Here is a 14,572-nt window from a genome sequence, read left to right on the forward strand (position 1 = left end):
TAACCTGAGCCTTAAAAACGGTTTGTTTTGAATGATTAGAGGGCTCCAATTTGATGTCTCATAAACGTACGTCATTTGTCCATAAGATTATGCCGTAACTGATACCAGGAAAAGTGACAAATGAGAAAGCCATTATTTTACAGATATGAGGGCCTTGTCGAATTCTGAAGTCGTGTTGAATGATTAAGTTTTTGTCTCTCGGGGCATTTCGATAATTGATTGTATTGTTTTTCAAGTGCATGGAAAAGTCGATAAACGCACTTAAACTCTGCCCAGTAACTCCTCTTAGTCTTGTTTTGTAGACTTATTCATAGATAATGACTTTATTTCCAACTATCTCATTTTCTCACATTTTGGATAGATGCTTTCATTTCAATAAATCTTTTTCAAAATTTGAGTGTTAAGAGCACCGGCCACGTAGCCCCGGGGGAAGATTCGAGGTGCGTGGATTATCTTGTCGGTTTGTGTTTCTTGGGAAGCTGAAAAGCGGACCGGTTTGTGCTTTATTGGTTGTGTCCTTGGGCAGGAACTTTTACCCTGATTTCTCTGGAAGGCATGCGACGGGCCTCCCTTATGCTGTTCAGTGATGGAGTCACCAACTACTGTAAAGACACCTCGCCTCAAAATGACCCTGGCTGTTCACGGGCGATAAACCAAGCAACAAATAAACAAACAAGCAAAGGGCGAATATGAGGAAACAACGAAATGAACTATAAGGTAGCGAAGATGGTGGAATCCAAGGATAGATGAACTAGCAGGGATTAGTTTAAAGGCCATGTACATGTAACCAACGACAGTGGATTTCGGATTAGATAGAGGGAGGCTGAAGTTGGTTCTGAGTTCCGTTTAAGAAAAACAGAAATAGGAACCAGTTCCGAGTTCTGTTTAAGAAAAACAACGGAACTAATTTTAGGAACTAGTTTCCGAGTTCCGTTTAAGAAAAACAACGGAACTAATTTTAGGAACTAGTTCGGAGTTCCGATTAAGAAAAACAGAACTAGGAATAGTTCCAAGTTTGGTTTAAGAAAATATTCTATGTACTTCATCTCAATATGAGACCCGAATCTGAAGAAGAAAAACTATATGTGTCAATGGGTACAAAGGCAGTTATCAGTCACGTATAAAATGTAAGGGACTTGGTCCTTGTTTTCTAGTTAAGTAAAAGGGAACTAGGAAATCGGAACTCGGAACCAACTTCAGACTCCATTAGATAGAGCCCAGAGTACGAGCATTAAAACATTTGCAACACAGGGACTTGACACGATATATCCCATTATTGTATGGATCACTAGGTTTAAGCCTAATGAAACGAAACTGAATACCCGGAGAAACACACTTGATCTGGCACGTGTCCCCCGCACCGTTTCAAGTCCGATCGAGGAATCGAACCCTAGGTGAAAGGCAGGAGTGTTATCGCTATGTCATACTATAAATTATTTATATAAATTCTCTCACGAAGATATATATGTATTTTATGTTATAACATAATACGTTTGATTTTCCTTAGCTATACACATGAGCTATATTATACAGTTGCTTCATGCTGCTTTAACTGATAAGGCATGAACCACTGTATGACCGAGTGTCGTTTTCGGCCATAACACTTATATAATAATTGTTCTCCATGATGATGTCACAAAATATATCACACCAGTCCAATGTTGCCATTCCTCATGTTTTATTTTAACTATGTACATCAATACATATTCTCTTTTTTAACCTGAATAATCCACAAGATTTCAAATATAGGCTATTTCATTTTTTAAATCACTCTGATGCAATTTATGTATTATTGTGCAATAGGACTATTTATATGGTGATAACTCCTAAAGGAAAACACACTCGATATGTCATATTTGAAATAAAATGATGACATTTAATACAAAATCTACAACAATAAGTAACAATGTGTACAAACATTTATTATGCATTTTTTAGACATATACCATACATAACGAAAATGCAATAAGCAATATCTTACAGATTTATGAAAAATGGCGGCCATCTTGGATTTGGCGGCCATCTTGGATTTTTCACAATTGGCCCCATATCCAAAATCAATCAGTATATTACCGCTTACAATCATGCCAAGTTCCATGCTTTTACTGAAAATCCCACAATTATTTCACCATTCTGCTAGACTATTAGGCTGAGGAACGCGTAAAAAAACTTCAGTAAACTGTTAATTCCGGCTTTGGTGCATTTTCGAACTCCAAAGATGACCTTCCTTTGGACTCGCGATACGCTGAAAGAAATCAAACAGACCATTTTATGTTTTCAACTAGATCCAACAAACCCTGATTGGAGATTTCTTCGAACCTTTCTGACTTCGAATCTAGACGTCTGTCTACAAATCACGATCAGGAAGACGCTTCATCGTAATCAATGGGGTGTTTGGGCGCGTGCAATAGAACAGCGGTTGATTACCAGTACCTCGTGTCAAATATTCTGGACTGTTACACAGACACCCATGATATATTTGTATATTAATGCGTTATCTCTGTACCATTAAGTCGGATGAGAAATAAATTTTAAATCTTGAATACGTACAAATATATATGGTATTCAATTCCTGTAATTGTCTTCACTTATAAATTCAACCAAATGTAATCATACATATAAAAAAAAAATACAAATGACAGTCACACTGGCCTGTCTTTCCGGACACACTGTCACACAGTCCGGTTGAAGAAACCGTCTAAGATGGACACACAGTCCTAAATACATTACTCACAAAAATATAACCTAGTTGATACATGTATAACTAAATAATGTGCATTGATAACATATGAAACTGGAATATTACGCGAGAAATGCAATTTCTGTACGATGAAAATTGAAAATACAGCGCTGTAAGTTATTTTTATAGGTACGATGATGATAATTTGGCGGCAAATAATCGTCAATATATCCTTAATTACGACGATGACAATGCATCCATAGCAGTTTCACTCTGACAGTCGTTTCTCTAATAACTCGAAAATATTTTCACGTGAATATGACTTCAAGAGTCTCGATGAATGTGATATATCGATTCCGTATTAAAGTGTATATTCTAGGTTTTCTTATACACAATGTAACAGAAACTGGTAAGAACAGCATGACAAAAACTTCTGGTTGGAAACTGCACGTGCTGTATGTTTCTGACGAAGAAAAGACGAATTCCTGTGATTGACTGTGACACGCATGTGGGTTAATGTTGCGTCCCGTTTTGTTGCTCATTAGTGTATTCATGTAAAATATACATTGTTGTACATTGTTGCAACTTGTACATTCCAATGACGTCACATTGTTTACAGATCCCGCGTTGTGTCTGCACTGCCTGACACGAAGGCTTCATTCTGTGTTTTTTAATGTTTTTGTTAGTTTTCTGATAATTCAATTGATCAGGTATGATTAAACAACCCCAATCAATATGAGGTGTGATTGTAATTTTAAGGTTAAACCGCATGTTGCGAAAAATACTTCAACTTTCACTTTGTCAGTGCATTCGTGATCGCAGCTTCGATCGGCTGTCATGGCAACGACGAGGACGGTGGTTTCATCACAGTGACGAATTTACAAACTTGCATGTGTACAGCCGAAAACTTCTAACTATACCTTATGTCTTTGGAAATCATCTGTAAATAATTAATTGAATTAATTACGATCAATTGCATTCGTTTATTAACGTTTGTTCGTTTCTATATGCCGATTTTGATACTTAAAACACTGAAGAGTTCCAATATTGGAGAATGAACATTAACACTTGCTCTATGAATCGTCCTAGAGCACCCGACTACCCTAAATCAATACGTATGAAACAAGTACGAGCGTGAAGGTAATTGTATGAGAGCAACGAAAAGTGCTGTACATTCTTACAAAAATGACAAACATCGTCAAAATTACTTAAAAAGTAGTCAATAAATCGGCATTTCTTCAATTAACACCAGTTTATAACGCCGTTATGTAACTATACTTGAATAAATAGAAGAATGTACAGCACTTTTTCTCGGTTTCTTAGCACGATGAATAAGTGTATCATATTTGTTTGTTCGACAAAATACGTTGATCGGGTGCTCTGGCCATATTTACTGACCAAGTGTTAATGTAGTCCTTCGTGCCGGTCACGTGACCACGCGAGAACACGAGGAACGACGAAAACATCCCGATAAAAAACAAACAGAACTAACCGGGAAATCATTAAATATTGAATTTATATTAAAACGTGATGTTTTTTGTTCTTTTTAATTATAAATGCAACATTAACCCACATGCGCAGTGACTAGATTAGAGTTTGAGATAGTTATCTGAGGTAGGTGCCTATAGATAAATATACATGTAATTGTACAATGAATATGCCATTTCCTTTGTGTAAATCACCAGGTAGTCCATCTTATCTGCTGTTTCACTACTTCACCCTCATTAGTCCGTTGAGTTTTGTTTTTTAAATTTTAATTAAAAGCGTATTATTTGGAAACAGAAACATACTTTCAGTCACAAATATGCATATTTAGGTAGCTTGGCTATAGATAATAGGTGAATAATAAATTAACAAACTTTCATAGATTGCAGCATAATCAAATTATACACATTTTGTGTACGTAAGTGTGTGTGAAAGTTGTCTTTGTTTCTTTCTGAATCATGTGAATACTTTATGTGGAAAATCTGAATAAAAATGTCAAAAGCAAAAAATATCTATATATGCATATTTAAAGTGAATTGGCATTGCGCATATTTGTTTTATTATCAAATTCATTGAACACTAAATATTACTCCGCCGACATTGGAATGTCGCCTGGACATTGAAAGACGGTAACCACAACATGTGCTTCGTTGCTGTTGAAACCACAGGCGCTTGCATAGAAAATATGACTTTAAATTTTTTTTGATATGACAGTGGTATGTGTAATCTGTTAAGCTTACACATACCACTGTCAAAAAAAATGAAAATAACATTTTCTATGCAAGCGCCTGTGGTTGAAACTTGTGTAAGTCGACAATGTTATTGTTAACGATTTAAAACCGACTTTCGTTAAAAAGAAAATATGAGTAGTATATAGATGATAAAAAGACAATCACCTCCTTATTTTCTCATCGCTCGCTCGTGTATGACATCTCGTGGCGACCTGCGGGGGCCCCTTGATCTCATCAACAAGCTCAAGATGAGAACAAAGTTATCACGACAACCACTGAAGAAACAGTGTGATAATCTATAAATATCACCGACGGAAATAACCCTCGATGAATCTGCGCCTCTTTGACTGATTACCACCGCGGATTTATGCGACATGACATACGGAAATATTCCTCTATAAATCTGCGTCTCCTTGAATGTTTCCACCGCGGATTATTATGACATGGCAGGCGAAAATATTCCTCGATGAATCTGCGCCTCTTTGACTGATTACCACGGCGGATTTATACGACATGACAGGTGGAAATATTCCTCGATGAATCTGCGTCTCTTTGACTGATTACCACGGCGGATTTATACGACATGACAGGTGGAAATATTCCTCGATGAATCTGCGGCTCTTTGACTGTTTACCACCACGGAATAATACGATATCTCGTGTTCCCCCTTGACTTTAGACCTTTTTGATGTCACGTTAACCACACACATCAAAGTCCGTGTCCTTGGTCGTTAGTGTTGTACAGGAAAACATTTCTCCCGAAATCGCACAAACTGGTTAATGGGACGACCACATTAGTTGTGGTTGGATTAAAGAGGATAATAAACTCCGATGGTTTCCTTAGTTCGGATAAACTGTATCTATTTCAAGACAAACATTTGGATCCAAACAAATCGTAAATGCCCGGTATTTTGGAAAGAATACTTCTGTCCAACTCGTTCGATTTTGTGATTTAGTCCTAAATTACGCAATACGCCCTTAACTGAACATCTCTTTTAAGCACTAAACCCTGACTGAGAACTGTGTAATTAGACAGATAACTAACTGTATCACCAAGATAGCATTTAACTCGGAGCCAGACTAGTAATTAGCACGTGTCGCTGAACTAATTGCTTACACGGCGATGTTTACGTCATCTGTTCATGTCACGGGACAATTAATCTCGCGCAAACACTATCAGTCTATACAACGTATGTCAGATCAACCTTAACGATCTTACTGTAGCGCGTGATACTGAAAATGATAAATATATTTTAAAGATTTACGAATTCATTTCCTGGACATTTAATACATTAATAATGACTATATCTAAATTACTCGGCGCTCCTTTTGAAAAAAAAAACAACAAAAACACAACACAAACAAAACAAATAAATAGATGTGAGACATATCAGATATTCTCCCCGAGAAGTTTCGAATGGTTAATTTGTAATAAAAGTGAATGAGGGTCAGAATCTATGTAAAGTGTAACTTAAAGTGGCATATGTTTACAGAAAAAGACTTCTGTGAATTCGTCAAATATGGAACCTACCATTCCGAGTGTGAAGCTTATGTGCGATCCTAAGATATCGAGGTACAAGGCAAAATCTACTTTAGCCCATGGTGACCATGACCTTTGTACACCCGTAAATCAATCCTAGCATACCACATATACCAAGATAGTTTATCATATTTCATTATTGTAACGTACACGCAAGATTGTGTTTAGCAACAGTGAACTTGCCAAATTAATGGTGACTTTGACCTTAGCCAAGTCAAGCACCCCTGAAGTCGACAGGGTTCTGTATGGTTTCTATAGTAACCAACAGTCCGAACTTTGTGTGATAATGCGGTCTCCATTAAGTATCGCGAGGTTCAAGTACATGTAAGAGCCAGAATTCATTAATCAAAGCTGACCTTTGGTAGACCTTGCCCCACATAAATAGAAGTTTGTCTCTACATATGGAAACACTCACACCAAGTTAAATTTTCGTTCAATAGAGCAGGTGAAGGAAGCAGATGAATACGCCACAGTTAGCCATTTGTAAACTGGGCCCGCGGACGGTCGCATATACAAATGTACAAGATAGTCGATCCGACTTCGGATGACCTTTGGTTTGCACTATAATATAAAGATGTCCGTCGGTGATGACCGACGATCTCGCTCGTTGTGACACTATACTATATTGTATCATGGTCTGCCTAGTTTTCCTTTGAAGTTGCGAGGACAGTAAATCCAAAAACCCAATGTAAGAGGCGGAGCTTTGCTGTCCAATAACTTCCCATACTAGGAAGTTGTTGTACACCAAAGTACAAAAAAAATATACAAAAATGTATGCAGTATATCATGAAAAAAACCCAGAACCATTCGTTTCTTTCCGTAATTTTCAATTTTAATGAATTAAAACTTCAACGTATACACTCATTTCCAACAATGTAGTTACAATTTGTATTAAACTTCAGCTTCCTCTTATCAATCTGATCAGTGAAAATATAACAGATAATCTGTTCACAACTTTACCACAATGAATGATGTAACACTTTACACGTACAATGTGTTTGGTGGAAACTTCAAAATTGTTTTCAGTCATTTATTCAAACTGAAAGAAATCTGACAGTTGGTAAAGAATGGACGGTTTGTAATGTCCTGAAAAGGGTTTAGGACGAGTTGATCATCCAGTTTGCACATTTTGATGTGTTATTCCCTCTCGACGGATTCTTGCTCGCTTTTAAGTTTTGGTGTCGAACTTTGCGGAGGATCCAAGGTAGTACCCACTTTTCCCAAAAGACTTGCATCGGCAATTTTATATATTTCCGAACACCCTTCTCCGACCTGTGTCCAGTTCGCCGCGTTATTTCTTGTTCATCAACACCTGCCATGTACAACTGTGTAGCGCATGTTCGCTTGCCACTGTGGTTTGTGTAATTTCCTTTCAGAACACCACGGACACATATCACTTTCATTATGTTTTTTAGTTTGTTAACACGGACGGCGTGATTTCCATAGCGAATGGGGTTTCCTCTGAGAGGTCTCCTGTAAAACACACCCTCCTAAGGCCTTTACATCGGTCACCTGCAACAGACAATGGAGAAAGAAATACCTGTAAAACACCCCCCTCCTAAGGCCTTTATAAACAAAAAGTTATCCGCAATATCGGTCACCTGCAACTGTCTGGAGAAAGATGTTATTACTAGACGTAACCACGTGATAAAAGACATGGTTTGATGGACTAACACGTTCTCGTATTCGACCAACTTGGCTTGTAAAGGTTTCAAAAAGTTTCTCGAAATATCAGACACATGTCACATCTCGAAACAAACTATGTATTCCATATAATTCTATTTTTAGATTATAGAAAAATTCATTGACCTGGAATTAAAGAATTTTTGGAATCATTTTATTAGTCATTAAATTACTGTCGTTCTAGGTCAAATTAATTGAAATAAAGTACGTGTTCATAACTGTATCATAAAGACCACAGGTTTCGGTTTTTTGTTTGTTTTGTTCTTTTAATAATGTACATATACTTTTATTCATAGATAACCCAATTTTTTTACGAGATTTCATAAAGTGTATGACTGTTAACTGTACCTTCAGTGTCGTGCTAATCCAAAAGTCCCTCTGATATCCCCCATCAAAAAAAAAGATTTTTTTTTAGAAATTGGATTTGAGAAATATTTGATTTTCATCTATAACTTTATCTTATAGTCTTATGATTAAATGACTTACCTTCTTGGCAATACTGTCTGATATTCTTGCTGGTAATATCGCGGACTTTCAGTCCTCCTCTGTATGTTTTACATCCCCTTCCCGTGAACTCGACATATTTCCCGTGCTGGTCAGTGTCGATGATAAATTGCTCTCATTTGAGATCGTGATGTTCGTCGTGTCCTCGAAGCCCAAACAGTTTACATGCATAGAAAGACATGGTGCACTGCAACGACTCTGCCGTGTCCACCCTAAAACACCATTTCCCCCTAATTTTACTTTATCCTCGGGCATTAATGGCTGGGCTTGTTTAATGTTTGTACCAAGTCCGATGGAAACGAACTCTTCCATTCTTGCATCCAACACTTTCCGGAAACTGTTAAACATGTCATTTTGCGGATCTTAAAAGTTCTTGTCATTTACATTACAATCTCTCCAATGTCGGAGAAGTCCGCAGATGATGAGGTTGAGGTACAGAGAACGTAGAGGGTAAGGGTTGCCATCTTTCCTCCTCGTTTCTATAACGAATCTTGACAGGAAGTAGTTCATTGGCTAACCAGTCATTTCCAGAAAATCCGGGATCATTTCAATACCGACATTAGTTCCATTCTGGCGCCAACTTTGAAATACACCCTTCACCCAAGCTGTATTCTTTTTAGTGATAACATTCTCCTGCTGTCCAATAAGTTCTATCATTTTTCTGGGTGGATACTGCTTCCGCGAAACGTTTGCTTTCGAATTGATGAAGTTCGGTTTCAGGTAATTTTAATTCAAATGTCCCATATCCATGCTTCGGGGGTATCCATTTCTGTGTCGCTGTCAGACAGTCCGCTTGAGAAGCCGACGGGTACACATTATTCAGAAACACCCTGTGTCAGGGACAGGTCGGAAATCCCATCAAAAGCTTTCACTTAGTTTTCTATCTCCTGGCATACTTGAGAAAACACAATGTCGTCAAAATCGTCCTCTTGTAAGGAAAGAAAATCCATGTCCTTCAAAGTGACCGTAGAGCTGACAGAGTTGACACCCTGCTTACTGCTTAAAAAGTTCGAATGAAACTGGTGAGAACGTAGGCGCGCTTTGAAGTTTTTGGCGGGAAATATACTACTAATTGATTGTGGATTGTTTTTGGCGGAAAATTTACTCGGAAACTATACAATTTTGATTGGTTTTTAGAAGTTTAGTGACAGCTGATTGACGGATCGTGATACAAGCCATTTTTATAATGTCATAGACTCGTGTACACTCGATATTTCGGTGGGCGTCAACTCGTTCGCTACGGGAACTCAAAACCGCCGGCCGAAATATCTCATGATACACTCGTCTAGACATTCAATAACTATAACAAGACGTCCGTCTGTGATGACCTCGTGGTGACACTATAATATAAAGACATCCGTCAGTGATGACCTCGTGGTGAGACTATAATATAAAGATGTCCGTCAGTGATGACCTTGTTTATACAACGTAAAGAAAATCAAAAGATTAAAAATTCACATCGTGTTTATCATTGTGAACGCGAGAAATCATTCGTACATCTTAACTATTAAGCCATGCCATCCCTTCAGTATTTGTTTCCAATCAGAATATCTTATGCCATAGACAAAAAACATTTATATACAAATGGTAAGACTTCCTAGCAATTTCCGCACTGCCAGTGTAATTTCATTCGTAATCTTCGTAAAGAAACGTTGACAGGCAGCGTATCATTTAGGGAAAGTGTATCCTTTAAAATCTTGGCAATTAGTTCCCGTGAAATTCTAGATGAGAGAAGACATATGTAGAAAGCTTTAGTTTATGCTTGATTGCTTGTAGGTTCTTACTTCACCAATTAAGCGTTAATTTACATCAATAAACCTAATAGTACATTTTCCATGATGAAGCCAAGAATTGGCAAACACACAATACAAATCAGTTGTATTAATACAAGTTTTGTTTAATTGTGTTTGTGTTTTTTGTTTGTTTTTTAGGGTGGGGGGAGTCATGTATTTTAAATGCATTACTTGTAGCCCCTGAAGATCAAAATCAGCTGTTTCACCATATTGTATGACTCGTAAGGGGATCTTCATTTCGTTTCTTTCGTTTTAATCAAATCATTTTGTCGAGTGTTTGCACATGAAAGGTGTTGTTGACGTTCGTTTGGCCATGTGAGGTGTTGTTGTCAAGCGTTCGGACTGTGAGGTGTTGTTGTTGAGTGTTTGGCCATGTGAGGTGTTGTTGTCAAGCGTTCGGCCTTGTGAGGTGTTGTTGTCAAGCGTTCGGCCTTGTGAGGTGTTGTTGAGCGTTTGGCCATGTAAGGTGTTGTTGTCGTTCGTTTGACCACGTGAGGTGTTGTTGTTGAGTGTTTGGACATGTGGTGTGTTGTTGTCAAGCGTTCGGCCTTGAGAGCTGTTGTTGTCAAGTGTTTGGACATGTGATGTGTTGTTGTCAAGCGTTTGGCCATGCGAGGTGTTGTTGTAGAGTGTTTGGCCATGTGAGGTGTTGTTGTTGAGTGTTTGGCAATGTGACGTGTTGTTGTTGAGTGTTTGGCCATGTGAGGTGTTGTCGAGTGTTTGACCATGTGAGGTGTTGTTGTTGAGTGTTTGGCCATGTGATGTGTTGTTGTAGAGTGTTTGGTCATGTGATGTGTTGTTGTCGAGTGTTTGGCCATGTGAGGTGTTGTTGTCGCCTGTTTGGCCATGTGAGGTGTTGTTGTCGCCTGTTTGGCCATGTGGGGTGTTGTTGTCGGGTGTTTGACCATGTGAGGTGTTGTTGTCGTTCGTTTGACCACGTGAGGTGTTGTTGTTGAGTGTTTGGACATGTGATGTGTTGTTGTCAAGCGTTCGGCCTTGTGAGCTGTTGTTGTCAAGTGTTTGGACATGTGATGTGTTGTTGTCAAGCGTTCGGCCTTGTGAGCTGTTGTTGTCAAGCGTTTGGCCATGCGAGGTGTTGTTGTAGAGTGTTTGGCCATGTGAGGTGTTGTTTTAGCGTTTGGCCATGTGAGGTGTTGTTGTCGAGTGTTTGACCATGTGATGTGTTGTTGTCGGGTGTTTGGCCATGTTAGGTGTTGTTGTCGAGTGTTTGACCATGTGAGGTGTTGTTGTCGTTCGTTTGGCCATGTGATGTGTTATTGTCGGGTGTTTTGCCATGTGAGGTGTTGTTGTTGAGTGTTTGGACATGTGAGGTGTTGTCGAGTGTTTGGACATGTGAGGTGTTGTTGAGTGTTTGGCCATGTGAGGTGTTGTTGTTGAGTGTTTTGCCATGTAAGGTGTTGTTGTTGAGTGTTTGGCCATGTTAGGTGTTGTTGTCGAGTGTTTGACCATGTGAGGTGTTGTTGTCGGGTGTTTGGCCATGTAAGGTGTTGTTGTCGTTCGTTTGGCCATGTGAGGTGTTGTTGTCGTTCGTTTGGCCATGTGATGTGTTGTTGTCGTTCGTTTGGCCATGTGAGGTGTTGTTGTCGTTCGTTTGGCCATGTGATGTGTTGTTGTCGGGTGTTTGGCCATGTGAGGTATTGCTGTCGTTCGTTTGGCCATGTGAGGTGTTGTTGTCGGGTGTTTGACCATGTGAGGTGTTGTTGTTGAGCGTTCGGCAATGTGAGGCGTTGTTGTCGGGTGTTTGGCCATGTGAGGTATTGTTGTCGTTCGTTTGGCCATGTGAGGCGTTGTTGTCGGGTGTTTGGCCATGTGATGTGTTGTTGTCGAGTGTTTGGCCATGTGAGGTGTTGTTGTCGTTCGTTTGGCCAGTTGATGTGTTGTTGTCGGGTGTTTGGCCATGTGATGTGTTGTTGTTGAGCGTTCGGCAATGTGAGGTGTTGTTGACGTTCGTTTGACCATGTGAGGTGTTGTTGTCGAGTGTTTGGCCATGTGAGGCGTTATTGTCGAGTGTTTGGCCATGTGAGGTGTTGTTGTCGAGTGTTTGACCATGTGAGGTGTTGTTGTCGAGTGTTTGGCCATGTGAGGTGTTGTTGTTGAGCGTTCGGCAATGTGAGGTTTTGTTGTCGAGCGTTTGGCCATGTGAGGTGTTGTTGTCGAGTGTTTGGCCATGTGAGGTGTTGTTGTTGAGTGTTTGGCCATGTGAGGTGTTGTTGACGTTCGTTTGACCATGTGAGGTGTTGTTGTCGGGTGTTTGGCCATGTGATGTGTTGTTGGCAAGCGTTTGGCTATAAAGGTGTTGCTGTCAAGCGTTTGGCGGTGTGAGGTTTTGTTGTCTTTCGTTTGGCAACGTGAGGTATTGTTGTCAAGCGTTCGGCCATATGAGGTATTGTTGTTATTCATTTTATTTGTGTATACAGGGTATCTGTACCGAAAGTAGTTGTGAGCCGACAATTTACAAAACATAACTGATCTGTCGAGGATGTTTTCAAACATGTCATGTAATGAATGTCCGTACTATAGATTGATACAATATTAATGTGGGTACATCCGAAGGATAAATACATAAGTGATTTTATATCTTTGTGGCTCTAGCATCTTTGCAACAACATGATTCATATGACCAGTTTCGAGAGGACACCAAAAGAAAAACAGAGGAACATAAAAATCATTTAAAAACAAACCGTAAAAACGAAAAAAAAAAAAAAAAAACATAAAAAGAGAAGTTTGACTGAAAGGAAAAGAAGAAGAAATATGCCTGCAAAGCTGCGAATGCAAACATACATGTTTCGTCATATCACAGCAAGTATTAATTACGATTAGACAAACAGCAGTAATCCGTGTGTCAAGTTTAGACTTTAATAACCCCAAACAAACATTAAACTTTATTAGTGAACTCATTAATTAGAAAGTGTTTTCATTTGATCTAATGTTGGAAGAACTAAGACCAGCTGAAAATTGATCATTATTTAATCATTAAAACTAAAATGCACGGTTCAAATCTGGCGACTTAATCTATCACGTGGTGACATCGATAATTCCTACAAGAAGCTTGACACGCGTTGACAAGCGTACTTCGACTGCGATCTTATCAAGTTCTCAACCGAAATAAATATTTGATTTGTTGTCTGGGAAACCAGGGTTTTTCCTCTAACTATTCACATTTTTTCAATGGGCCAAGCGATACACTAAAATCGTGCTTGATAATGAGGATCGGCGATAACATGGATGAGATTAAATGACACTGAAATCGGATTGCTGTGATTCTAAAGAACAGCCACGATACTGATTAAATGACTGGAGTTTTGTGGACTCGAAATTAATTTGACGTAACGTTGTTAGCTTGGTATTATTTGGATTTCAAATAAAATACAATGGCTACAGTCCATTTATAGGTTACCCTACTGAATCTACATTGTCCTGTTACTGATTAAAAACATTCTGAATTCCCAATACACGTACCGCCGTAATGTAATTAAGTTGCATGTTTCAAATTGTGTTTATTTATTTATTTATTTATTTATTTTTCATTTTTTTTTTTGTGATTTAACAATCTCGTACTTTTAAAATAAGTTAATTACACAATATCACGTAAAATATTCTTTTTTTAAGTTTGTTCAGTAGAAAACAGACTACTCAACCACGGTTTTATGAAGAAACATGCTACAGTGCTAATGTATGGCAGTGGGATCGCACTATATAGCGACTGTTGGGTGCCTCATCGTTAACTAAGGACACTGCAATCATCTTACGTTACTAATTTGGAGAAGGTAAAACCTAATAAATAAGCACTTTGTGCAGTATCCAGCAACTGTTTCTTTTTGAAGGAGCACCTGTCAAGAGTAATTTGGACCCCAAACTGCTGATGATCCGTAAGCAACTCGAAAGAAAACATTGAGAAAAAAGTCCATTATATATGACTCGTCTCGTTATAGCATGTACGAGTTATTACATAACATAGGAATCATTGTTATCCTTTCTCTCCTCTTTTTGTCTAAATATTTTCATCTGTCGATGTCTTTGGTATTCATCCTCATATTAGCCCTATTGTTTCGTGAGCGGTTAGTTAAGTAGATACATCAAGTATGCATCTCGTGCACAAGGGAGACCGTCCTTAAATGTCTATGTCTGTAGCTAGA

General features: G+C 38.6%; 2 protein-coding genes across 2 annotated transcripts; both read right to left on the minus strand.

Moving 5' to 3' along the window:
- Positions 1–10,744: 10,744 nt before the first annotated feature.
- Positions 10,745–11,533, minus strand: LOC117345418 (salivary glue protein Sgs-3-like). Its single transcript, XM_033908492.1, has one exon. It carries the CDS (start codon positions 11,531–11,533, stop codon positions 10,745–10,747), a length of 789 nt encoding a protein of 262 aa, XP_033764383.1.
- Positions 11,534–11,546: 13 nt separating this feature from the next.
- LOC117345419 (soluble scavenger receptor cysteine-rich domain-containing protein SSC5D-like) lies at positions 11,547–12,836 on the minus strand. The gene has a single exon (XM_033908493.1). It carries the CDS (start codon positions 12,834–12,836, stop codon positions 11,547–11,549), a length of 1,290 nt encoding a protein of 429 aa, XP_033764384.1.
- Positions 12,837–14,572: the final 1,736 nt, after the last annotated feature.

This window comes from Pecten maximus, chromosome 16, assembly GCF_902652985.1.
Source record: "Pecten maximus chromosome 16, xPecMax1.1, whole genome shotgun sequence".
In the NCBI taxonomy this organism is placed as follows: domain Eukaryota; kingdom Metazoa; phylum Mollusca; class Bivalvia; order Pectinida; family Pectinidae; genus Pecten; species Pecten maximus.

Excerpts from the sequence above, each read along its gene's own strand:
- LOC117345418 (XM_033908492.1), bottom strand. The coding sequence starts at position 11,533 with ATGGCCAAACACTCTACAACAACACCTCGCATGGCCAAACGCTTGACA.
- LOC117345419 (XM_033908493.1), bottom strand. The coding sequence starts at position 12,836 with ATGAATAACAACAATACCTCATATGGCCGAACGCTTGACAACAATACC.